Source organism: Haemaphysalis longicornis, unplaced genomic scaffold, assembly GCF_048455015.1.
Source record: "Haemaphysalis longicornis isolate Haplotype H1 unplaced genomic scaffold, Haemaphysalis longicornis Haplotype H1 scaffold_1, whole genome shotgun sequence".
Classification (NCBI taxonomy): Eukaryota; Metazoa; Arthropoda; class Arachnida; order Ixodida; family Ixodidae; genus Haemaphysalis; species Haemaphysalis longicornis.
This window is the reverse complement of record NW_027526203.1, coordinates 329,848,700-329,875,412: the sequence shown is the minus strand read 5'-3', so window position 1 is coordinate 329,875,412 and position 26,713 is coordinate 329,848,700. Positions and strand designations below refer to the sequence as shown.

The window sequence follows — 26,713 nt, the reverse complement described above, 5'->3', positions numbered from 1 at the left end:
AAATTTTCTGTTAATAGGTATAAGCAAATGTATCGTACAAATTACAATTATTACCTGTGCTGGCTCCCAAGAAGTTCTAAAGATCCCTTGAAAGAGGTGCAGGAGGGCAGCAGTCAGCTGTTTCTTTATTCCGCACGTACCGAGCTCACCCCGTCTGGTGCGACCAACGATAGATCACCAATGCAAGGCTCTCGAATCAACGTGCCTGTCCGAATGTGCACTATACGTGTCACGAAATCCCCCCACCACAACTCCGTCTCGTCCTGTAGTTGGCATACTAGTCACCAGGGATTTATACAGACACCCCCCCAACACCCCCGAGAATAAATTCGCCCCCCCCCCCCCTTCAAAAAAAAAAAAAAAAAAGACATTCTACAACCACCGGCACCCCGTCCAGGGTTTTATACACCCCCTCAACATCCCCCATCACCCCCAAGGAAGATTTCGACCCCCCCCCCCCCGCCCCCCACGAAATCTAAATTCTGACTATATCCCTGGTGGTCACTAAGGCAACGAAGATGCTTCTTGTGCGCAAGAAGACGTGGGTCCGTTTCCCACGAAAGCTGGCTGTATTTCTGGCGCAGGCGAAATGCTAAGACGCTCGTGTGAACGAGCCTTCCGGCGCGCGTTCCACATGTGATTAAAATTTACTCCATAGCCCTTTACTACGCGCGCTTTATATAACACACAGGCGCAGGTTCGATGCGTTCAGCGAAAAATCCCGACACGTCTTGGCAATGGCGACCTTTCCTCCGCCCTTCGCCGCGCATTTAAATTAATCCTGCTGTTTCAAGTCAATCGCATTGTGGTGGGGTGGTTTGTTATGTCGAGTTCCCTTCCCGAATGCTATACCGAAGGAAATGTGCTTGCATTTTCACACATCATCCCCTCCTCCCATTCTGTCTTCACCGATTTCTTGGAAAGAGGAATGGACCTTGTTATCTGTTTTTTTTTTTTTTGAAAATGCGATGGACAAGCCCTTTATGCGCTGTCAGATTTTTTTTTTTTTGTGTGTGTGCGCGGTTATTTGTTTTTCGCTGCGCCTAAGATGCGGGTTAACGATTCTCATAAAGCGGTATTGATTACTGCGGTTATTTTCTTTCCAATTTCCTCCTTCTAACCTCGCCGCTCTTATCCACCCAGTTTCATCGCCAGGATATATGTTCGTTTTCTTTCACATGCTTCCGGACGTTGGTTCATGCGCAAGTTTGACTCTAATCTAAGCAGGCGAGCGCTGACGGCAGTGACGAGATCATGACTGCTATTAGGGGCGGTCGTGGAATCGTGATTCCGCCGAGACGTGTGATCAGACGTGGTACGCGGGAGCAGCGCTCTTGTTCTGCACGCCCCGCGGGGCGCAGTCTTCTTCTCGGCGAGCTTCTACAAAGGCCGCGAGGCTCGATTCCGGGTTCGGCCGCAGGCGCCCTCCAAAACGGTCGTCCGCGGACTCGTGCCGCCGTGCCTGAATGGCGCAATTCTCTTTCCGGCGGCGCGATGTGCCGCAGCGCGTGGGGCGTCTGTGCACGCGCCTCCCATTGTTGTCTGCGTGCGAGAGGAATCACTGATGGCCGCACGCTGTTGGATGCATACCGCTCGGCCACTTGGCGGCTCACCCGCAGCGCATTGGCAACCTTGACGGACGCTTCGCTCGCGCAGCGGGTGACGTCCTTTAAACGCTTGGCTAGCATTTCTTTTTACGTTTTGTTTACGGAATTACAATACAGCTGCGGCAACGACTGCAGCCCGACGCGACGGTTGATTATAGACCGCGCGCTCGGCACTCCACGTACGCGCGCTCGTGTAGGGAGCGGCAATGTACAGTTTGGAGGACTACACGACGCTCCAGGTAATCGCGATGCATTGTATGCGGGGGCCAGTTATAAACGTGTATTTTCCCGTGCGTATCTCACCGACACCTTTTAACGGTGATATTGTGCGGTTTCTGTCGTCCCCTGGTCTCGCATTTCCCTGGGTTTTCTCGCACGCACCGGCAAAGTTGTAATCAGGACGAGTAATGTTAAACTCGAGGCCTATCTATCTGTCCCAAGCTCCACCGACAACGAACAACACGCAAGCGGTGAAATAACGCAGCCATTTGCGCACTTTTTTTTCTCTCGACCCTTCACTAGAGCCATTCTGTGGGATTACTCGCGATCCGAAATCGTCATTCAGCTCCACTTTGCAGAGGAAAACACCGGCTTCCGGCAGGTCGTTCTGGTTTGAGGGAAAATAATGGTTCAAACTCTGCTTTTTTGGTTCCGGGCCGGCTGCCGGGCGGACTCGCGCCGCCTAATGACGTGCGCTCCTCACTAACTGGCCCCCGCAAGCTTTGTAAACAGGGTAAAGCGGCTCTTATCGTTCGATCTTGCGCAGCGGAGAAACTACCGGCGCGACAGTCCGGTCTCGGCCCGGAAGAGTACGCACGGCAACGAGCGTCCTAGCCGAAGAAGGGGCACCAGGCCGGAACAATGCCTGCGCGGCTGTTTACTTGCAGGTACGCGTCGCACGTGGTGGCCCCGAGGGCGCCGCTTGCAGGTGAGGCTTTGTCAGCCACAAGGGAGCCGGCTTTCACCGATCGGCTGCACCCTGGTTGCTAGTTTGGATCCACCCGTTGTGAGCTCTCAGTCGCTGTTTGCGTAAACTTGTTTGTCACCTTAGTAGTATCAGAGTCCTTCAAAGCATTGAAGGACTCTGGTAGTATGCAACAGTAATGTTTAGATGGCGCCTAACCGGAGGGAGGTTGACGGCCATGCCTTGTCAAACCGCACGGCGCCTACGCACGCTTCTTCTTGGCTATGCCAGCACCCTGGAGGAAGAAAATATTTAGACAGAGCTAGGAACCAGTTACTAGTCTCAGAGAAAGTTTCCTTTACGTCGCTCTTCTTTTTTCTTGAGAGAGAGAGAGAGAGAGAGAGAGAGAGAGAGAGAGAGAGAGAGAGAGAGAGAGAGAGAGAGAGGCAACGGGAGGAGGGATTCTAAAAATAAGCTTTAAAATTTACAAAAGCTTGACACTATTTATTCTGCCACGAGTTTTCCAATATGCTGTGCTGCTGAGCTCGAGGTCCGGGGTTCGGGAGCCTTCATTTCTGGTGAAGGTGGGTACGAAGTCGTCTTTGCGTTGGATATTTTCGCGCATGTCAGATAAGGTAATCTGTCTTAGTCAACACGCAGTGTGTTGCTTCTCACCATTTTGCCAAGTTCCAACTGTATACGTTAAAATAATTGACGAATAACGCTCTGCTCACGACAGAGCTATAGCGTTGAACACTTCGCCAGTGAAACATTTAACAATGTTGCAACTTTTTTTTTTTTAATTCGCATTTTTGCCATATAAAGAAAAGATAACTTGTTTTTAATGATTTGAGGGTGGTACTGTCGCCACTACCTTTTATTAAATTTTGGTAGTGTCTATTCTTCCCGCGGCTCTTAGGCACGGCATAGAAGTCGTCCCGGCAAGCGCCTGTGAATGACTCAGCACGTTACCTAGAGTATCCCGGGTACATATACTCCGTGAAAACCCCGCGTTCCGGTTTCTTTGTGACGGAGCTGTTATAGGCTAACTCTCTTTAAAGAGATCGGTGTAGGCTTTGGCTTTGTAAGCTGGCTTTCCCACACCGTGCGTTGCACACTGAAGCCTACACATATGAAAATAGGCAGCAATGGGCCCAAATGCAGCAGAAGAAGACCACCGACGACGATCGGGCCGTGGCCACCAAGCGTAAGCGTGATGCCCGTTGGCACCCCGAATACCGCGAGGCGGCAAACGCTACACATCGGTGTGGTTACAATCCCGCTGAGCGCTTATCCGGCGCGACGGCGTCGTTTCAGCGGGATTTTGTGGCCAATTCATAACCCACTAACAGCACCGTTGGTCATCCACCTTCGCAGAGTAAAATGGCATTGAATTTTACAGCAAAGCTGTATACCTTTACCTCCCAACGGTTTCATCTCCGTAGGCAAAAACGCCAAGGCGCCGAGACCTAAGCACATGCGTCAGGCTAATCAGGCATACAGCACAGAGCTCGGAATTCGTAAGGAAATCACAAAACAAGCATCTAAACCGTATTATGGATGATAAGGTGCCTGTGAACAATGGGACAGCCCACCATGTGTTCCTGGTAAATATTACTTTTGCAGATTATTTTCGAAGGCTAGGCAGGACTAGTGTCACTAAATAGAGCAGTTCTTGCCGAAGACGCCGAGCGCATGCGTCAGGCTAGGCACGACCCCGCATTTGCCGCCAGAGAAGCCGAGCGTAGTGTCAGTAGATAAGGTATTAGAGTACCGCCACTGTGGCACTCCGGCGGCCATTTTGTCCTTCATCAGTGTTGCGAGACAGCCGCATCTACGGGCCTCGCCGTTAACTTCGACCGGGTGTTTTGTTAACAAGACTACCGAACATGCAGCAAAACGGCATCTTTGGACACACATCTGCTGCTGAAATTCTGTTACACGGGTTATCTTTGATTCGCATTCGGAACGACGCCAGTCGCGCACAGCCGCAGAGCAGGGAGGTCAAGCTAAGCCTACCAGAGTCGACCGACTAAAACGCATAAACAACGAAATGACGGCGCCCATGAACCGTAGCAGTGTAAACAAATGTCACGTGATGCAAACTTGGCGATGATCATGGCGGCGGCACGAAACAATAGGAGAAAATAGTTCCGATACTCTGTACCCTTATCTAGTGGCACTAGCCGAGCGCAAGTGACAAGCGCGCCGAGACGACGAGAAAGTTGAGAGTGATGGCTGTTATGCTTCGCAACCATCACTCTCAACTCATTTCCTCCCTCTTCTCTCCAAGACTGGCTCGCGCCTCCGGAGGGAGCAGACCGAGCGCGCCTGGTGGCGAGCTTTGGTGGCTCACGTTCGTCATTCTCCCGTCTGTATAAATATTTTTTTCCTTTCAGAATTCGGGGCTTTGGGGGTCTTTTTTGTGTGTGCGTGTGTGCCAATGAAGTTTATCAACAACATCAACAACATTTCATACCCTCCTCCACCACCATTTGTAGTGGTTTACAACAGCTTTGCTGGACATCCACTTTCGCAGGGCGGGATGGCGATTTTTTTTTTTTTTTTTTTGCTGTTTTCAGATTTTGACAAGTTTTTGTTCATCGGGCTTTTGTACGATAATTTTTGTGGAGTCAGGTTATTACTACAATTATCACAAGATCAACGCGCAGGACTTCTACTGGGTTGGGTTGGGTCTAAGTCTAAGATCGATCTTGACAAATAGCGCACCCAAACGGGGACAAGAAAGGACACACGGACAGGCGCTTAAACACTTTATACCCCACAGCGCTGTCCACAACAATACAAGAAATAATTCGACAGTGCATACATCAAAGCGTGTTCGCTCTCCGTAAATTCATACGCACACAGTCTTCATTGTGACGGAAGATGTGCGAAGCCTCTGCAACCTCTCTTGCGGTTTTGTTAGTATGCTTGGGCAGGATGACAGTGTTATCAAAGAAGGGTGTGTCTCCACACCCTTTGCAATGTGAGGCCAAATGTGTGCACGGGCTTGCTTTTAGGCTGGACAGGTGTTCTCTTAATCTTGTATTAACAAACCTGCCCGTTCGCCCGACGTACCCGTGACCGCACGCCATCGGCACCCTACACACGACCTTTTTTGCACAATCAACAAACTCTTTGTCATGACGTGCGGTACATTCATCCTTAGATTCGTTTTTGCCCTCATATTTCAGTTGTATAGATTAAAATTTCAGTTGTTAGAAGCGCCTGTGCGTGTGTCCTTTCTTGTCCCCGTTTGTGTGCGCTATTTGTCAAGATGCATCAATTCCAACTAGGCCGGGTCGCAGTTACGCTTCAGTCTCAGACAGGTTGTGTTCGATGTAATCGGTCTGGGTTAGGCGTCTGCCGAGGCTTCGTGTTTTCTTAATGTCTGTGCCGAATTTAGTTTATCACAGCTACTCTGTCAACCAACCCGTGTCACGCCTACAACATGGGGTACGTTGTGTTGAGTTAGTTTAGGTTGTGGTGTACGTTAGATTTCGTTAGGTTAAGTTGGGTAAGGACGGCATGGTTAGCTTACGTTACGTTACGTAAGGCCACATTAGGTTACTTCTGTCCCTCACTTATGTCTGTTCTGGATTTGTGCCGTGAGAATAACAAAGCACTTATTTTCAACGGAACCGTTATACGTTGTTTAATAAGCCAATACGCCTCGAGCTTCGCGATCGCTGCGCCGCCTGCCGCCGCTTCTTGGCGGCGTTTAAGGGATGAGCGCGGCGTGGCTGATAGGGGCTCATGCAGTGTTTTGGTTCTCTTTCGCTTCTTTTTGCCTTTCCGCGCCCTCAACAACTTGTTATGGTGACGTCTTTACGCAAATAGTATGTTTAGGGCACTTCAAAAAACAGCTGTCTTGGAAAAGTTCTCGAACGCCAACAAAAGCTATCCGGGGACGCGGTTCTGCGCGCTTCCTAACCGCTCTTACGGGCGTCGGCGACGGCAGCAGCATATCACCACTGTCCCCTCCGAATACGTCAGCACAAGAGAATTCTATTGTCGTTCTATTTAGACCTCATACTGGCACAGTAAGCGATTGGTTTCGTTTTGCAGCGCGGACAACGAATGAAGCTTTGTTCCGAATATATACGTCGTAGAAAAATATGCTTCGGGGAGCTAATTACCCAATGCCTGACAATAACTTGTGCCTTTTAAGTGAATATAAGCCACGAGAAAATGTTAAGTATATTCCAAGGGTGCGCGTGGTTAATATGTACCCACTCACGCCTTATATCAAGAACCAAGGAAATTTAATTAGGCCACGAAAAAATAAATGGTCTGCAAGTTCAGGAGAAACAGAATGGCTCGAACGGGAATTAAAAAATCCAGTGCAGCTTCGGAAATGCTTAAGACGTTCGTATGTCTGGTAGGGCTCACCAGACCAACTAGATGCAAAATGCACATCGATTTCGCAAGGCTTAGGGGGGGCGGGGGAGGGGGAAGAGGACGCTTAACTATCGTTGTGTACAAATTCGCAGCGAAATCAAGGAATGGACGTTTTAGTAATCACACACAAGTGCTGCGCGTCCACTTTCCTTTTGCTTTTCGACTTCAACAATTGGCATGGTCACTCGGAGGACGCATGTTCACCATGATCACTCCGTTCACCATGAAGATGCATGATCACTCGGAGACGCATGGAGGACGCAAGGAGCATATATATAGGAAAGAATACTTCATGAGAAAGGGCTAGTAATGCGTGATGCGGCGGTGGCTGAAGGGGTGAAGCCTGGGTGAAGCCTGTTCGCATGTATCCCTGTGCATTATACAAAAAAAATAAAAAATATATATTTCGGGTACGCCTTAGTCCGGCCGCGTGATGCCAACAACAGAAGGCGCCAGCAGTCTTGGCGCCCAGATAAAATTACTTCAATTACCCAACAATGTCTCCTTCTTTTCCATACGGGCAGTTTTAACTTACAGCTTTAGCATCCAGAGTAAGCATGCTGTTTGGTACAAAACGTGAAATGCGTATACATAGTCAAACGCTGTTGAGCGGCAGATGTACTGGAACTTAGTTCACGCTGAACGTCTGACTCTCTTAGCGGCGTCTGCGTCCGAAAGACATAGGTGCATATATGTAGACATAGGTGCACCTATGTCTCCATAGACGTAGAGTAGACGGTGGCGCTGGAACCTAGACGTAGAGTAAACATATAGGTGCCAGCGCCATGGCGCTGGCTAGCGCCCAAAACTGAACAGGAATCTACGTAAAAATCTATCAGCTGAAAAAAAAGAACGCAGGGAAATTTTGAGGGAATTCTTGAGAAACCTGCGGGGGAAAATGCTAAAAAATAGGGTATTTCTGAACCCAGAAATGGGATTTTTTCTCCCCAGTGCGGAACATCACTGATGCAGGGACGCGCTCTTTCGCGGAAAGTTTTCGAATCGCGAGAAGCGGACTGCATGCACGGAACCGCAGTATTACGCACAAAGAGGACTTGTACAGGTACCTTTATGTAAAACGCAATTTTCGCTCCCGAAAATCGCTTTAAGCCTGATCTTTTTCTGAAAATTTTGCTACGAACATAAATTTTTCGTGTCTCAGGCTGGGGCTGTATATCCTGAAATATAATTATTTTGACCCTCAGGAAGGTGCGCTGAATATATAAAGCGTGGGAGCGATCTAAATCTATGTTAAGAATGCCTCTGCAGAATGGTTTGACGATCAGAGAGAAAAAAGAACCTTGAATTTGATTGATGGCGGGAATAGACTAGCAGGGAAGTTATTTTCGCCGGTGGATACTTGAATGAAATTACCAAAACACAACTTAATCTGCGAGCAAATCAGTAGCCCGTGAGCCTATATACAGGAAACGCTGCACTGACGTTGCTCTCAACCGCGAAATGACGTGGCTCTGAGTCGTGGCGGCACTTGAAGACTTCACTAAAATGGTCAGTGCCGAGACGGAACCGAGTTAGAAATTAACACCGTTTTCTCGGTTAATGGTCCTTTGATGAACTGCCCTTGTAGTTAAAACTTACCGAATATTACTTAGTGTCTCACAAGGCAGTATCGGTGATTATTAAGACTCATCCATTTACCGAATTTATTAAAGACAATTTCTGGAAAACAAAACCCAATTTTTCCAGATGGCAACTTCGTAAATAAAGTTAACGACCAAATTTTACCTTCCCAAATTGTCGAAGGGCATTCACACACGCACACATTGCCCATTGCAATTAGATGTCATTGTCATAGACAATGTGTGTGCGTACGTGCGTGTGTGTATGCGCGTGTGCATGTGCATGTGTGTGCGCGCGTGTTTCTGAATCCAGCTGTCATCACATTTTGCGCTCTTACCAGTACCTCCGGAAGAGTAATAGCCCTCTTTTTTTTCATTAGTAGCAAGTTTGTTTAAACGCCCGGTGCCGCTGCCCCGCGGTTTACGTGGCGGGTCCGCGCTAACTGTCGCGCGTTGACGACGTGCTGTGTCGGGGTTTGTGCGAGGCGTGGCTGCCAACGAGCCGCGACGAATTAATTAAGCGGGGTGAGGCCAACAGTGTTACTATCTCATCGTGGGCGGTGCGACACGTGCGATCACCCAAGTATCACGTCTTTCACGCGTTGCAACGAGCCATTCGCGTAATATCAGGCATAATTTTTTGCGACCGGGGTTGCGCCAGCGTGCGGTTACCGGCTTTAAGTGCTCTTTTTTCTTTTTCTTTTTTTTTCTTCGCAGGTCTTAACAGCCAGTTTACCACCCAAACCTTGTACTTACCAGATGACTAGGGCGGACTGACAGATATTTTGAGCTTGTTTGAGTGGACCGAAAATAGAATGGTACGAACCCGTTAGAACAGTTTGAAAAATTTCCAACTTGTTTGGTGTTAATTTCAACGTTGTCGCCAAATATCACCGTTTGGGGAGTATAGCGACTGACACTTGTATATATATATATTTTGCACATAGGTCCATTTTCTTTGCACTACAAGTACGCGTGTAAAATCAGTGTCTTGAAAATCGTAAGAACGGAAGCGTCATGAACTTTAATAATGCTTACTATTCGAGCTGCCTCAAAAATAAGCAACAATTCTCTGGCAGAAACCATCTCCGATGGCTGCCGATCTGGTGCTATTATCTTTCTTCCCGTTTTGTGTAGGATTTGACGGATCCTTGTATCTTTGTATTGACGAATCCCCGCCCGTCTCCGCTCCCCCACTGCTCCCTCTCCCTTTCTTGAGTCCCTTCCACAACCAATGTACCCCTCCATCTACCTCAGTTTGGAGTACAAATTAAGCCTACCCCGAGAAAACGGTTAGGCGTAGAGTACAGACAGAAAAAAAAAAGAGCCCAAGAATGCTAACAGCATTAAAAAAATATTCAGGTCATTTTTTACTGGCGCATTGGGAGCATCGTTGTAAGCAGATGTGTCAAACCAAAGAGGAAAGTCGCGCCAGTGCCGCATCATGTAAACAACTAAAGGAAAAATTTTGGCGACAAGAAAGTGTACCTGAGGAAAGTGTACGCCTGAGATCCCGATCCCGGCTCTTGGAAGACGCATCAGCCTGTTACAAATGCGGATGGGGCAGGCAGGCAGAAAAAGGATGGCCGCCGCAAAAGACTTCCTTAACCTCGCCGCAATTTACAAATCAAATACGCGCCTTTCGTGGCTGGAATGGAGCTGAGTGAGGTAATGAAGCCCAGCTATCTCGTATTAAACAATGCTGCACTTTGTCTTCATGGCCCCTTTAAGGGCGTGGCGGATTGGGTGCTGGGAGGTTGGGTGTATGCTCTGATGGATTAGCAATGTGGCCCCACAAACCGCACGCGCGTTGAACGCGCAGGGTTCACCCACCAATACATCTAAAAAAATCGCCGTCGCTACGCAAGGAGATGTACAACACAGAATGCATCAAAACGGGGGAAAAAAACCTCCTGAAATATTGCATAGTTCTGAGCAGTATGGCTAGCTGCGGAATGCCCGGAAGCGCGAATTTTCGGCAGCGTAGTAGACGGTTTAACCCGCTACACGCTATAGATAGAGGACCAGGTGGAGAGAGAAGGGGGTCCTCACCAAGTCGGTGCTGCGTGTTCCTTCACCGTGGGTGCCGGAATGAGTTCCGCTCACACGCGCGCACTTTGAATTCTTTGGCTTGCCTCGCGCTTCATTTAGAAAGCGAAGCCTTGTTTTGTTACCTGCTCCTTACTGACTTTGGGACTGGATGACCACACGCGCGGGCTAGCTGTCGAGAACATATATAATGCGCAGACATAAATACTGCTGCTTTGTTATTGCCATAGAATAAAATAGAAGCGACGTGTACCACCTAACCCTGTTACCCATCGGCCACCACCGCCCTCTCCGGTGTAACCAAGCGACAAACAAGCGTGTTTTCCACCAATCAGAGGCGGCCTTCAGTGGCCGTGTTTTTGCACTCCGGGGTGCAGCCCGACCGCGCCGAGAGCACAAGAATTCCGTGCCGGCGCATTGCTTGTGTATAAGCACCACGGTGCGCGGGGGCTTGGAAAAATCGTTTCCAACCATAGTGTGCGCAAACGCGTACCCGTGTTCACCCCAACCCGGCATGGGACGAAACAAATGTGAAAACGCTTTCAATTTTCCAACCATTATGTCGGTGTTTTCCTGCTCTTTTCTTTCACTGTCAAAACGCATCCTCCTCTTTTTTTGTCGTGAAATTCTCCCACTCTTTCCACCCCTCTCTTTTTCTGTTTGGTATCAGATGAATAGAATGCAATCCTTCACTCGGGACGATGTGTCCATCTACGCCGAAGTCCACGTCTCTGATATATAGATACTAATATCTAAGAGCTCACTTGTAGAACCCAGTGGGATTCCGAGGGCGTGCCGCTCTCTCTCTGACACGGTCTTCGTGGTCCTACGATTTGGGAAATCGTCCTGGTCACAGATTACGCGTTCGGGAGGGCATCGATCGATGGGTATTTTGACCCACGCTCGGCGTTAGACTCAGCTCTCCTAGCATACGCATATGTCGCATGTACGTGAGCGTCGGCCGGGCCTCGAGGGGGTCCCGTTGGCCATGGCCATCGATCAGCCCACCGGGGAGCTTCTCAACATTCGCGCCGATCGGGCGCGCGGTGTGATGCACTCTTGTTGTGAGACGCGCACGCGACGCGCATTCTGGGTCGTGAGAACGGTGCCGTTCTTTCGCCCATGACTACGGCGGGGCGCCTTAGTATGCGCACGGGGTTCACCTCGCCGCTGCAGGGTCAATTCGCGCCGCCTGCTTATTGCTAGGGTCCCGGGCACGCGTACTGTTCTCGCATTGAACATTGGTCCGTGCGAGATATACTAAGCGCGGCGGAAGGGAAGGGCTGGTATGCGCGTCAAGTTGTTTTTCTGATCGCGGATAGCGAAGTATACATGCTTAATTGTCTCTCATCCAGACGAATCGATAACAATTAGTCCTGAACAACAGCAACAACAGGAAGCTGCGTGTCGAAAAAGAAAAAAAAAACGGTGAGTGAGCAAGCCGTCAAAATATATTCCTCCTACTTTAAGTATGTTACTTTGGGTTTGGAAGTTATAATGTACATTTTATGCCGAGACATATTCTTCCTGTGACAACCTCGTCGCTGCAACTTGCAAGCACCGCCACTGCGCGTAGAATACGCACTCACATTCTAGCACACCATTACAACTCGGCCCAATTCAACCCGACCTATGAAGCTGCCGCCCGACCCATGGCTCAATGCGATTACCCCCAAAATACCCCCCCCCCCCCTCGATCTTTTACAAACCAACGAACCGGAACTGCATCATGCACGCCTTGAGCCGTATCACCTCGGCTCTACTGACTTTCCAAGGACCTCACGTGCCATTCTGGGCGGACACATACATCAAGGCGGACACATTGTCTACCGTTGTCGCCCGTGCCGGCGCACGATGAAAATGTGCCGATTGTGTGTCGACATCGGCCGTCCCCCGGGCATATGCCCCAACCAGGACAACCCGAAGTGCCCATAGCAGACCGCGGGCTCAGTGGTCCCCCCGATGGTTGTGTATGCTCTCTTACCTGTAACTATAGAACCTGCCCCACGATGCTGCGAGGAGAGACCGTCCAAGGAACTCCCACGCGCGGGTATTACCCGCCACCCATGGAAGTGCCCTGCTAGCCAACACAGCAAGCGACCCACTAAAAAAAACCCTTACGATTACTGTGCTCACTAATGCGAAATTTGAGCGCAGGGCGAACTGCAGTCTTCTCGGTCACGGCGCATATCTGCTGCGTCTCAGGAAGTGATCGCGTGATCAGCGAACTCACGCCTGCGGGCGCTATTCTGCCGTTATCTCGCAGCGCGTCGCCGCCTCCGGCGAGCATGTTGTTGAAAATTTTGTTTGAACCTCCCGCGCTAATGTCACGTGGTTTGGATAAGCCACGATGGAGAAGCAGCGTCTGACGAAAATGGTAGGGGGAGGGTTCTCCTCGGCGACGAAGCATAGCGAAAGTGTGAGCGGGAGGCAGTGAGAGAGATGACGCCATAGCAGCGCGTGCCGCCCTCCCCCTCGCACTTTCACTAAACTTTCCTCCGCCGTTTTAAATGCAGAGCATTTCTTAGCCTCGCCTCTTCCTGCGTCGGACGGCGTCCACAGCTCCGCGTCCGCAGCAGGTGCGCCTCTCCTCCTTCCCTCCTCTCTCTCAACAGCAGCTGGGGCGCGCATGCGTCGTAGTCAGCCCGTTCGCTTCGTCGCGGTCTCGGCGTAACAGGTGCGTGATAGCAGCGCGGTGGGGCGTGGAAGGGCGCGCGCTGCTTGCGCATGCGCGCTCTCCCCCACGTACTGCTCTCCCTCTACTGCGCGCGCTGCCGTCACGGCGAATACTACGGCAACGTCTACGCCAATTCTACCTCCCACGCCGCTGCGACAATTGCCGACAGCGCCGTCGACACCACTCTCTACACCAAGACCTACAAAGTCGGCCACGGGGTTACCGTCCTCGCGATCTACCTGGCGCCCAACCTCCCCCGAACGACGGTTACCGAGTGCGTCGATCGTGCGGTCGACAGCGTGTACGACCGCTTGGGAAGAGAGAAGTCCGAGTCGCCGTTCCCCTCGTGCTCGTCGGAGACTTTAACGTCGACCTGCGCAAGGACGACTGGTTGATCGAGTACATGACCACCAACCAGGGACTCTACTGCGTCTCAAACAACAACAGCAAGCAACCCACCACCATCAACGGCAGTTGCATCGACCTCGTCTTCGCGAGTTGTACCAACGCGCAAACGCTGCTCAAAGACCACTTGACGGTCCACTTCAGCGACCATAAAGCAGTCCTTCTCTCCGTACAATATAACGACGGAACCGACCAATAATAATAATAATAAATGACGCATTCAGCCCTATATACACTCTCGTCTCGCTCTCCTCTCTCTACCCCAAAACAACACCAACGCAACTCCGACCCAACTACCCACCCTAACGCGACTTTACGCGGCGTTAACGACCCCCAATGCTCTGCATTTACTCGTGTTCCCCTCGCGGGAAGGCGCGGGAATTTTTTTTTTGTCTTCGCTCGGTGGGCAGCGTCCTCATCCGTTGCGGACCATTTCGCCGATACGTGCGAGTTTGCCGCGTGTGTGGTGAACTTGGCCATTGCATGGGCCAGTCCCCAACCACAGAACTCCAAGTGTCCACACTGTGGCTGATCCTCTCCAGCTACGGACCATGCGTAGCCAACGCAAGTGCAAATTGTTCTCACCACCACACACCACAGCTGGTAAGGACTGCCCGTGCCGCTTCCTGCCAGCCGGGCCGACCCCACCTGTCGCCGACAACCAGGTAAGCTGCGCGCTCCCCCACCGCTCCATCCGCCACGCGCAATTTTCCCCCACTTCCAACCTCTTCTCCCGTCCCATAAGCCTTCCTCGACCTCATCAAACAACTCCAGGAGCAAAACGCTCAACTTCTCAGCCGAGTGGAAGCACTGGAAACGAAACGCGCTGCCCATCCTCCCCCGCAGGCTACCATGACTCCCACCCCCTCACGCAAGCCCAAGTACAAGACATTGTCAACACGCAAATAACAGCCGGCATCATCCCCTATGCCGAGCAGTATATCGAAAAGGCTACATCCCTCACTAAAATGATTACGGAGGCGGCCGACGCCACCCTCCGTCTACTCAGGGAACGATTCTCAGCTCTCGAGAGTACTCTCCTCCTCGAATATCCACCCCAAGCCAAGGAACAGAAAGGACAGAATGACCCGTAGACACCCAGTGAAGCCCCCTGTAACTATATACCAGTGAAATTGCCGATCACTTAAAAGAGAGAATGCCGCCCTCGTACTGTACACGGCCACCAACCCACCGGACGTATTGGCACTGCAAGAAACGGACACCCCATCACCCACGGTGCGTGACTTACAGCAACCCACCCCACCAACGCACTGCACTATTTGTCAAGCGTACTCTTACGGCCCAAGTGATTCCCCGGCGTCCCGTATCGACCGGGTTTTGGTATGGTTCATCCCTCACGACAAGCGGGAACAAAGCCTCTTTATCCTGAACTTGTACAGTCCACCCATTCAAACTATAACAGCCATAGAACAACTGCTCCATACAGTGGCCCGACTCACTGGAAACAATCCGTGCATACTCCTCGGGGATTTTAACGCCCCGCATGTTACGTGGAGATATTTTCAAGCATCTAAGAAAGGAACGGCCCTCCTACACGCTACGCAACATTACCATTTCATCCTGCAAAGTGGCCTCACTCAGACTACCCGGCTCGGCAACAGCGTATCGCGGGATTCCATCTCTGATCTCACGTTTACAAGCCCGACACCTTGAGAAGCGACCATTTCATCATTGCCTCATGTATCTCCAATCACGCTCTCCGCCCCAGCACGGGAGTGGCGCGACTAACCGACAGGGAGGCTCTCCGGAAAGCTCCCCTTCCGTCCATACTACCCACGGAAGACATTGAAGAATGGACGCAACAGGTTGCCGACCTACAGCAGGCTTACACCAAGAACACCATACTCACACAGGATCTCTTAGCAGCCGATACCCACCTTGACCCCGTGTGGGAAGCCAGCCGCGGCTTACTGAATCGATGGCGTCGCAACAAGCATAATCGCTCACTCAAACGGCGCATTGCCAAATTAACGCAAGAGGCCCTCACTTACGCCAAACTTCTACAAAACCAAAACTGGCACACGTTTTTCGACCAACTGAACGGACCTCTAACAACAAAGAAAGCATGGAAGATATTTCGGCACCTGTTTCTGCGAAACCAGCTCTGTAAGGACGCGATCACGAGCAGTCGTCGCCCCAAAAACAAAGCGCCGGGATTGGCAGACATGATCCGACAAGCAAAGTGCCTGGCTGGTTCCAACCCATTCATCGTTGTGGGTGACTTTAACGCTGCTCACTCTGCTCACACGTACGTCACCAAACGGGGCAAAGAACTGTCGAAAATAATAGATGAGGAAAACCTCACTCTCCTCACTGAGCCAAGTGCCCCAACTCGTATAGGCACGAGCACAGCCCGGGATACTAGCCCTGACCTTACGCTCGTTGCACACGCCCCAAATGCCACCTGGAGCAATACGGAGGACAACCTCGGGAGTGATCATATGATACTACAGGCGAAAATCCCAGGGCCTCAGTTCCGTAGGGTCATCGGGGTAGCAAAACTTACTGATTGGCAAGCACTACGCTCCCATCGAAGACGTAAAACAGGAGAAAAGATAGAAGACATCAGTCACTGGGCGAAGACACTCGTGGAAGAAATCACGCACAACACGAAGAAACTCAGCCTCTCCGATGACATTCCAACGGTCGACCCACACCTGCTTCATTTATGGGAGGCAAGGCGCAGCCTTCTTCGCAGATGGAAGGTGCAAAGGCACAACAAGAGACTCCGAAAACGAATAGCTTTGCTCAACAAAGAGGCGTCAGCGTACGCGGCCGAGCTCTGTAGGCAGAACTGACTTCAGATGTGCGATGCTCTTCAAGGAAGACTAAGTACATCCAAGACGTGGAATAACATCAGCTGAAGTGAGGGCGGCTTTGCTTAAGATCCGCCGGACCACGTCCCCTGGCATGGACCGTGTGTCGAACAAGGCCCTAACGAACCTGGATGACGGCTCCGTGGAGGCTTTGACTACCTACAGGAACGAGTGTTAGGAGAAGGGGGTGGTGCCACCGGCCTGGAAAGAAGCTGAGATTCGTCGCCTTCCAAAACCAGGCAAAACACCTTGCACGGATAATCTTCGCCCCGTCTCCCTCACTTCGTGCATCGGAAAGCTTATGGAACACGTCGTTCTTAACAGTGTACAAAGGTTTCTTGAAACGACGGACCAAATGCCTCACTCGATGTTCGGGTTCCGCTCGCACCTCTCAGCTCAGGACGTACTACTGTAGCTGAAGGAGGACATATTTGAGGCAACCAGTCGCACCACACCCAAAGCGATCCTGGCTTTAGACTTGAAGGGTGCGTTCGACAATGTAACGCACGAAGCAATCCTCACAAATCTTGGCAACCTGGGTTGCGGGGAAAAGACGTACTCCTTCATCAAGAATTTTCTGTCCGATAGGACTGCGATCATTAAGATTGGCGACATCCAGTCGTCCCCCATAAAGTGTGGCAGTCGTGGTACACCACAAGGGGCAGTGCTATCGCCTCTACTTTTCAACCTAGCCATGATAGGCCTTCCTCGACAATTAGAGAAAATCCCCAACATTAAGCATGCCCTGTATGCGGGCGATATAACGATTTGGATTGCCAAAGGCTCTCCCGGAGTTATGCAAGACAGCCTACAAACGGCAGCAGACGTCGTCCGCACCTACGCCAGCCGATGTGGTTTAACTTGTGCTCCGCAGAAGTCGGAACTTATAATAGTACAAAAATGCCGCCGGGACATTTCAGACATCAAAATTTGGCTTGACGGCATACTCATCAAACCGAAACCCTCAAGATATTAGGGATGACGTACCAGGAAAACTGCAAAAACACCCTGCTTCTCAACAGGCTTCAAGAAACCACGGCTCAAATTGTTCGGATGCTGCGTAGGGTAGCGAACAGGAGCCATGGACTAAAAGAAAACGACATGGTCCGTCTTGTGCAGGCTTTCGTCGTCTCCAGAATCGTTTACGTGGCTCCTTATGCGGTTTTGGGGACATCGGAGCGCGAAAAGCTAGACGTCCTTCTTAGAAAGGCATATAAACAAGCCCTGGCACTTCCTCCAAGCACCTCTACGGTACGACTCACGGCTTTGGGACTGCACAACACCATCGAAGAGCTCATAGAGGCCCACCTAATGGCGCAGAAAGTAAGACTCGGAGCAAGCCCAACGGGTAGGGAAACGCTAGCTACGCTTGGTTACACGGCGCCGCACATCACGGAAAACGCAGTGGACATCCCGCCTGAACTAAGGACCAGAATTTTTGTCCGTCCAATACCCCAGAACATGTCCCCTCAACATCATGATGGAAGACGCATAGCAAGAGGAACTGCGCTAGAAAAACAGTACGGAGGACAAGACCACGTCGTATATGCAGACTCGGCGGAATACGCGAGGTACGGGGTAAGATCGGCGGCCGTTACCTCCACAACCGACCTCCTTTCCAGTCTGACTATTCGGTCGTCGAACACCCAGCAGGCTGAAGAGACGGCTATCGCCCTTGCTCTCTCCCAGACAAAGGCCAAAGTAATTATTATGGACAGCCAAGCCGCCTGCCGAGCATACCAAGCAGGTAGGGTTTCAAGACAAGCGCTTCGGGTTCTCCTTCAACGGCCACCGCAGAAGCAGGTCACAATCATTTGGACCCCGGCCCACTCTGCTCTTCGCGGCAACCAGATGGCACACGTCCTGGCCCGGGAACTCGCCCACCGGGCACCGCGAGAAGAATCGGAGCGAACCTGGCAACCGCTCCTCACATACGCCGACATCACCCAACATTATCGACTAGCGAGACAACTCTATCCACCAGTCACCCATCAGGCCACGAAAGAACAGGAAGTCATCCTGAGACAACTACAGACTAATACCTACCCCCCCCCCCCCCCCCAAACACGTCTACACGCCATCCACCCTACTCTTTACGATCCCCTATGTACTCACTGCCAAGCACCAGGCACGCTGTACCATATTGTCTGGGAATGTCAACTGAACCCAGACCTTCCCCCCATCCCCAACCCCTCACGCGAGCAGTGGGAGAGTACGCTGGCCAGCTCTTCTCCTGAAACGCAGCTTTTGCTAGCGGAAAGGGAGTCTTGGACTGGAGACCCCGACCACAAATATGCTCTCTTCAACTGTGATAAAAGTTTCTCTCTCTCTCTCTCTCTCTCTCTCTCTCTCTCTCTCTCTCTCTCTCTCTCTCTCTCTCTCTCTCTCTCTCTCTCTCTCTCTCTCTCTCTCTCTCTCTCTCGGCACCTGTTTGGCAATACGCCATTTAAAACCGATACTACTCAACATATCACTCTCAACCCCCGGACCAGCTGCTTTCCTTCCTGCCAAAGAAGCTTTTTTTGGCTCCACTCTGGTTCCAAACCCCAACCTTCACGAGCCATACACAAGCCAGGGTCTCTTACAAGCACTCGCAAAGTTAACACGCAATTCGGCGCCGGGGCACGACCGAATTAAATACAAGCTACTTCGGAACCTGAACGACGATCATTTGGATTCCCTCGAGTGCTACAACCGGCACTGGGACGAAGAAACATTACCCGACGCGCAGATGTTAGCCTACTACCAAAACCAAACGAGCCCTTAGCGTTGGACAACCTACGACCCACATCCTTAACATCATGTGTGCGTAAACCAACGAACATCTGGTCGCTCGATCCCTTACAAAGCTCCTCGAAGATACCGGCCGCTTTCCCCACACAATGTTCGGCTCGGGCGCATCTGTCTGCTCAAGACGTACACCTAAAATTGAAAGAAACAATCATTGACCGCCTCAGAAAAAGGAACCCAAGCCCCATTCTAGCCCTCGACATACAAGGGGCTTTCGACAACGTAACCCACACAGCCATCTTACAGCTCCAAACCACGGGATGTGGCGAGGCAACCTACAACTCTGTCTGCGCCTTCCTCACAAGCCGGACGGCTATACCTTACACCTCGGACTGTACAAAACGGAGAAATTCCACATCCCCGCCCGGGGAACGCCCCAAGAATCAGTCATCTCCCCTTTGCTATTCAACATCTCCCTCTTAGGCCTCCCGGCGCAACTTGCGCAGATACCTGACATACATAATGCTCCATTGCTGATGATCTCACGCTCTGGACTAACGCATGTACCCCAGGTTACCAGCCAGACAATTTACAGCAAGCAGTCGACGTCACCTCCGGAAGTGCGGTCTCTCATGTGCCTCATCCAAATCTGCCCTCCTCGTTCTCCGAAATAGGACCCGAGGACGGCCACAAAACCCGACAGCCGACTCCACAATACCCATCGGCGGCCAACTGATGCCCACTGTGAAGACCCTGCGCATTCTGGCGGTTCAATACCGCCACGACGGCATCTCCCCAGACTACAAACTATTGTGTCGCAATTAACGTACCTGATCCGAAGAATCTGTTCGAGAAGGCACGCGTCCTCGAAGAAGCCGACACCTGCCGCATTCTCCAAGCAATGCTAACCATGGTCGGATCACGTATACCTCGCCCTCAAACCGCAAGAGCACGCCAAAATTGACATTCTAATTCGGAGACCCTACAAGACAGCGCTTGGTTTGCCAGTGTATACCTCGACCGAACGACTACTGCAACTCGTCCTACATATCACTCTCACCGAATTGATGGAAGCCCGCATAAACAACCAGTTGCAACGACTGCAGCTCACCCCAACGGGCCGACACCTGCTGCATAAGCTCGGTCTACATGTAGTTCAGACTCCCGATGCCCTGCTCTACGCGCGAACATCCGGATGCTTCTTATTCGACGCCATATGCACCCCTCATAGAATACTGGACGACGGCAGCATCGGACCCGCCTCCTCCTTCGAAAATACGGCAATGATTTAACTTCCCTCTACTCCGACAACAGGTACACGTAGCTGCCGTAGTGCGCTCCGACGCCGCCACCCTCGTTGCTTCCAGCCTGCGAATATCATCAACAAACATGGCAGAAGAAACCGCCCTCGCCATCGCTCACGCTACGACACCTACTATCACGGTGGTCACGGATTCTCAAGCCGCCTGCCGCAGCTACGCTCAAGGCAGAGTTTCCACCCTGGCACTCCACATCCTATCCTAGCGTCCCACCCTTCTATTTACCCGAATCGTGTGGACACCTATAGCCACACACCCCTCCCTGGGAACGAAGTACGCCACGGCCCGCGATCTCCTTCCCCGGGCACTCCTGGACGAGGCCGGCCGCCCCAACTTCGACCGCGGTCCACCGGCTCTGACCCCCCTCCCACAAGCCTACACCGACATCCTGTACCACTACAGGGTCTCCCGATGCACCCATACCTCTCCTCATCCTTCGCTCTCCGTTTCCGACGCCCGCATCTGGCGAAGTCTTCAACTCAGACCACAACCACGTCGCCCTCCACCGCATCTCCCCCACCTGCTATGCACCCAACTGCTCACGCTAGGACACTCCCAACACGACCGCGCACATTGCCTGGATGTGCCCACTGAACCCCCCACCACCTGATCCCCCTTCCATAGAGGGATGGGAGAGCGCATTGCGCAGTTGCTGTTTTATAAAGCAGTCATTGAAGAATATTGCTATTTGCCTCGAATTCGCCTCGAGAACCCCCCCCCCCCCCCCCCCCGTCTTTTTCTCAATTGAAATCACAGTCATGAAACACAAAGCGTATCACGTGCAACATGAAACCGCTGGCGCTAAGCCTGCGTACGGTAGCGTCAACTCGGTATATTAGAAAGCGACATGTTTAAATGCCAGCGGCGGATTTTTAACGCGATAGCGTTATTAGGCTCATTTTTCGATTACCCCGTGGCTCCTAGCCGTCCGCTATCAGCTGTGCTCTTCAGGCGTCCACAGAAATACGTCACCGCTGCGACCCGGAAGCTACAACTGAGGCATGCAAGATTCGAGGGCTCCGCTCAACCTGTAATGTGCCGCAACGGCAACAGAAGTTTGGAAAGGAGGACAATGAAACAACGTCGTATGCAAAAGAAAGGACTCACGTTTTCACCTCGTACCGCGCCTGCGCGGTGAAGTTTGTTCTATGCCCAGTCGGTGGTAGCATGCTCGGCAGACACGGTCTCCAGCCGTGCCCGCAACTTACGTCATCACACCAAAGCAGGTTTCCACCAGAAGATCAAAAATATAAATTTCCGGTAATTCAGGCCCCGAGCCTACTCGTGGGCTACGAGGCATATGTCGTAGTGGAAGCCTCCGGAAGAATTTTGACCACTTTAGGATCTTTAACGTGCGCCTAAATCTCGACTCATTGGCGTTTTTGTTTTCTGCTTCCATCAGAAAAACGACCGCCGTGACCGGGTATTGAAGCAGAGGCCTTGGGCTCTGCAGCGCAACGCCTTACCTACTGAGCCACCATTTTCCATGCGGGCCTGTCCTCAAGATCCCTTCCACCCATAGTTAAAGGAGCCATGAAGAGAAAATACAACTTCGTTTAATTTGAAAGAACGAGGATTCAGTATCTCACTCAGCTTCATTGGAGCCACGAAAGATGTTTTTTTGACGAAAAAAAGCAAGAAGTATTTAAAAACTTTCAAATTTTGCGCCACAGTGACGTGTTATGAGCAAGAATGACGTCATATGGGCCAACAATAAAACATAATTTTCAGTGCGTTAACTGCACGTTAGCATTCAAGTGATGCGGTCAAATGGAACTAGAGGCCCCATTACAGACGTCCAGTCATGTGTCGTCGCGACAGGTCTCTTAGGCGGCCGCCAATCGCGCAAACAAGGTTCCGTGACGTCATAGAAAAGTTGCGGGAAATTGGCTAGGGGGTCGCGACTGCTTCAAACGTTTTCTTTAATATCTCCGCTATTTGTTCGAAGATTGCGATGATATTGGTATCATTGTTATCGGGACGAAGCAGTCTTTCTAATAAACCCAACTTGTATTTTGTCTTCATGGCTCCTTTAATGAAGAGCAGTGGGAGGGAGCGCTAGGCAGCTCGGAACCAGAGGTCCAGATACTTCTGGTCACCCGTGCTGCCAATGTCGCAGCCGGCATCAAACCGACGGCCACACCGCTTCCGTAAACCAGCCTATAAGCCTCAATAAAGTGATTCCTCCTTCTCCTCCTCCTCCACGGGGACTTATACCGGCACCAACAGTGGATGACCTAACTAAAACAGGGCACAAAGGATTAACGCCGGTCTCTCAGAGATCAAGGAAGACGTAAATTATAAGCCGAAAACAGCTAAAATAAAGCCCACTATATAAGTCTAATCAGATCAGTTCTTAAAATCTTTTTCAATATTCACACGGTTATGCCTCCGGAGAAAGCTCGGTTTGGTCAACGACACATTGCGCCACGAGGCCATGTTAAAAATCACCCTAAAAATAGGAAAGAAAATCCTCCCAGAGAACAGTCACGTAGGAACTATTCTAGACAAGCGGGTAGTTCCCAACCCACAATCGCTAAAAGCAGAAAATCTTTAACCAATTATTGCCCACAAACAAAACGCCCAACCAAGAAAGAGAAAGAAAAAGAGAAAAGAAACGATAAGACTCAAGCGACCACTGATAATGACCAGAATACTGCATAGCCTGCCGTATTACAAATTAACCCGCACCAAAGAAAGTCAAAGAAACACCATCAGTTATAAGGCAGTTATAAAGCAGTTCTCAACCGCGCAATTTTGACCAGAGACGAACTAACAAATGGTGGACCACCAAGATAACAGAATGAAGATGCATAGACGGTCTAGAACAAGGGGACGACCATTTTCTCGATGGAGGAATGGAAGAGCCGTATTCGGAGCAAATTTAAGGATGGATGCGGTAAGCGCAGGACAACAGCGGGTGAAGGTGAATAGGAGAGGCCTTCACGCTGCAGTCGTCCTAAATAGGATGTTGGCGATAATGACGATGAATAAGTCCTCAACCTGTGTCTTCCTAACGCATTTCAAGAAATCTGTGCACTCTCCTAGCACCAAGAAAGCGGATGTAAAAACAAAATCGGGAGGGGCCATCATACCCCGTTTGAAAAGAAACAGGCACCCCCAAACAGAAAAGAAAAGTCAGCCATCCCCACCCCTTTGAAAAGAAACCACTGCACGCCATGATAGACATGGCACCGATCTAGTGATCCCGCATAAAAACTCCCCTCTACCAAAAATATGGATGAGGGGCGGTATGCGGCAGGCTTAAGTTCATTCGGGGAAAGTTTCAATATAATGAGACGACAGTATACATAGACTCCGGGATGTACGAATTCACGATGCCTCAATTGTCGCATTTGGCTACTCTAGCAATCTTTGTGACGGCATGGCCCTACAAAATACATGAACAAAGAAGTGGAAGTCGGAGCCGTCCTCTTGGCAATCCGAATAGCGGATGTATCAAATAAAAGCATAACATCATTACAAACTCACAGAGGACATTATGCAGTTTTCTGGAGGCAGAATACCAAGAGCTTCGGAACGACATTCCCATCCATAATGCAGAATCACTGCAGAAAGTCAACAACGTCGCCTGGACAGCTGGATCCAATGGTCTGAAAGCGAACGACGCACTATGCAAGAGGTACACGAACGCACATACCGGGTTCCTTATGACCACGACTACCGCACTTCCATCTTCGGAAAACGTTAAGACCGAATTCTCATCCTATGCCTAGGAACACAAACTTTCCGCTTGGAAAAAAAAATCGCGCCAATCCACCCCGTGAATGTGGTTGGAAAGCAAAGCTGTAAACGGCACCCAAAAGGATTGCCCATGCGACGTCACTTAAATTCACTCACATCGCTCTACAAATAGTAAAACCAAAGAGAAGTAAAATGAACTTAACCACACCATTTAGTACTTCAAAGAGATATTCTTGGTAAGCTTAAATCAATGCATGATGCATGAACGGTGTTTGGTTGAGTTGTATTGGTGTAGCACAAGAGTGGAAACTTTTTTTTATAAAATTAAAGTAAGCTCCAACCCCGTGTTAGACGATCTGACTTCTGCGTCTCTGCGCCGCGGACAGAGGCGACGAGTTTTGCGGCAGAGACGGAGTAGGAGGAGGAAGAAATACTTCTGTTCAGATTTCTGAACGGCCCAGAGTGCAGCCCTGGGGAGTGATTCCTTCTTCTGTGGGGCCCATATGCAGTCCGCGCGGTCTGTTTTCTTTCCACCCACTGAAGCTGGGTAGGTAGAGAGGGCCTGGACAGCAGCATCTCCCATTGCTCTTGTTGGGTAGTTGACGGAAAGAGAGGGTGCTCAGGCCTAAAGTCGCACACCCCGATTACGGGGCGGAGTGTTCCTACTTCTGAGCAAAATTTACATTCAGCGTCGTAGCGATTCGGATACATTAAGTGAAGACGCGTAGGCTGTGGGAAGAAGCCCGGATTGTATGAGCCGTAGGGTAGTTTGTTGTTCTCTGGAAAGGTCAGGGTAAGGCGAAGGTACGCTCTGTCTCATATGGCGATAATGCTGGGTTATCTCCCTGCACGTGACAAGCGGGTGACTGTCCTCGTGCAGCTCCATAGCACGGGAGTTAAAAGCGCAGGCTTGTTGGGTGGGCGTATTTGTTGCGCTCCATTAAAGCGTGAGAGGGTGTCCAGATGAGCTGAATGGAACGGTTTGGGGAGTGGTTTTTTGGCACGCGCAGTGCAGGTCAGGACACCCAACCCGACTGGTAATTCCAGTAGGCTTGCTGGGAATCGGTGACTTTCCTCCGAACCCCTGGTTGAGTGAGAGTCAAGGTGATGGCTGCCTCTTCTGCTGCCGTCATTTCTTGGGTCCTAAGGGAGGTACACGCAAGGAGGTTGGTTCTGGAGGTAGCCACGATGATGGCGTATTGCTGCCCTCTATGTTTGGAGGCGTCTGTGTAGATAACTGCATGGTCACCACCGAGGGTGGTGTATAGTGCTTGAGCCCATGCTTTTCGGTGACCCTCGTCTTGTGAGGGGTTCATATTTCTAAGCAAAGGGAGCACCTTTAGTTTTAATCGCCAAGCGTCTTGGAGTACGTCAAGCGGAGTGACATTCTGGGCTGCCCAGCCCATCTGGTGAAGCATGCGGTTACCCACCGCAGTTCTGAGTCGGACCTTCTGGTTAGAAAGATGGCCTTCTATCAGCTCTTCCACCGTGTTGTGGAGCCCCGTGCTAAGCAGCCTCTGTGTGGACGCACTCATGAGAAGATCAATGGCCTGCTCGACCGCCTTTCTGATCATTATATAACGCATCTCTATGTCTTCCTTGTCGAGCAGAAGACAGGGGGTTGACGTAAGTGACTCTCGAGAGGACAAAAGCTTAAATTAATCGAGACGTATCGGATTCCTTTAAGCCTCGCTTCTTCGTGGCAACTCGCCTGATCATGTGTATGATTTGATTAATGCTCTTTCTGAGCAGCTGCAAGGAGACGTCACTCTTGGTGTTAGCCTCTAGATGTAGGCCCAGGATCTTGATGCTGGGGCTTGGAGTGATGACCTGGACATCAAGGAGTATTTGAATGTATTCCTTGGTTTTGCGTAAGGGTGGACGACAAGGAGCTGTGATTTTTTTACGTGAACACTGGAGGTCACAGGCTTTAGCATATTGGCGTACTAGAAATGAGATTACATGCATTGGTGTGACCTTCCTTTAATATTTGTAACTCTTATCACACGAGCAAGGTGCGCACAGGCACGCTAGACAGGCGTGAGTGGCCGCGTGACGCTTTCACGTGGCATTCAGAGAGAACGTAGGGGGTAAACCCGTAGATGTGCTTGATGAGTACACCACCTGTCTTCCCCGCCTTCGCGTGGGCTCGTAGCTAAATCGGTAAAACAACGGGCTCTCGCTTTATTAGTCTATTAGTTCCTGGTTCGATTCCCGGCGGTGCCCGGAAATTCTTTTATTTGTTCGCTGGAGTTTTCTGGTGACACCAACGGTCGCGAAAGAACCCTTGGGGGGTAGAGGTAAAAAGCTTTGCTTTAAAAAAAAAGAAAGACATGTTGGGTACATTAGGCGAAGGTGTCGCATAAACTGGCGACCACTCCGCTCTTTTAGCGGGGAGGGCATTCCTGGTCTTAGCCCCGCAAAAAAATGGCGGGAAAATTTGCGGGTACGCCAGCCGAAATGCTACCCATGTCCCTTTTAGTGTAAAATGCTTCC

At 50.8% G+C, this 26,713-nt stretch overlaps 1 protein-coding gene across 2 annotated transcripts in view; it reads left to right on the top strand.

Moving 5' to 3' along the window:
- The first annotated feature begins 1,757 nt into the window (after positions 1-1,757).
- Positions 1,758-26,713, top strand: part of LOC144152136 (putative phosphorylase b kinase regulatory subunit alpha) — a 113,949-nt gene continuing 88,993 nt past the window's right edge. The window contains exons 1-2 of one of the 2 annotated variants that reach the window (XM_077683352.1): positions 1,758-1,846; positions 2,374-2,494. In XM_077683352.1, the coding sequence (XP_077539478.1) occupies positions 1,814-1,846; positions 2,374-2,494 (154 nt within the window). In that variant the 5' untranslated portion in view covers positions 1,758-1,813. Of the gene's footprint in view, positions 1,847-2,373; positions 2,536-26,713 lie in introns of both variants that reach the window. The other variant, XM_077683358.1, reaches the window with a different exon arrangement.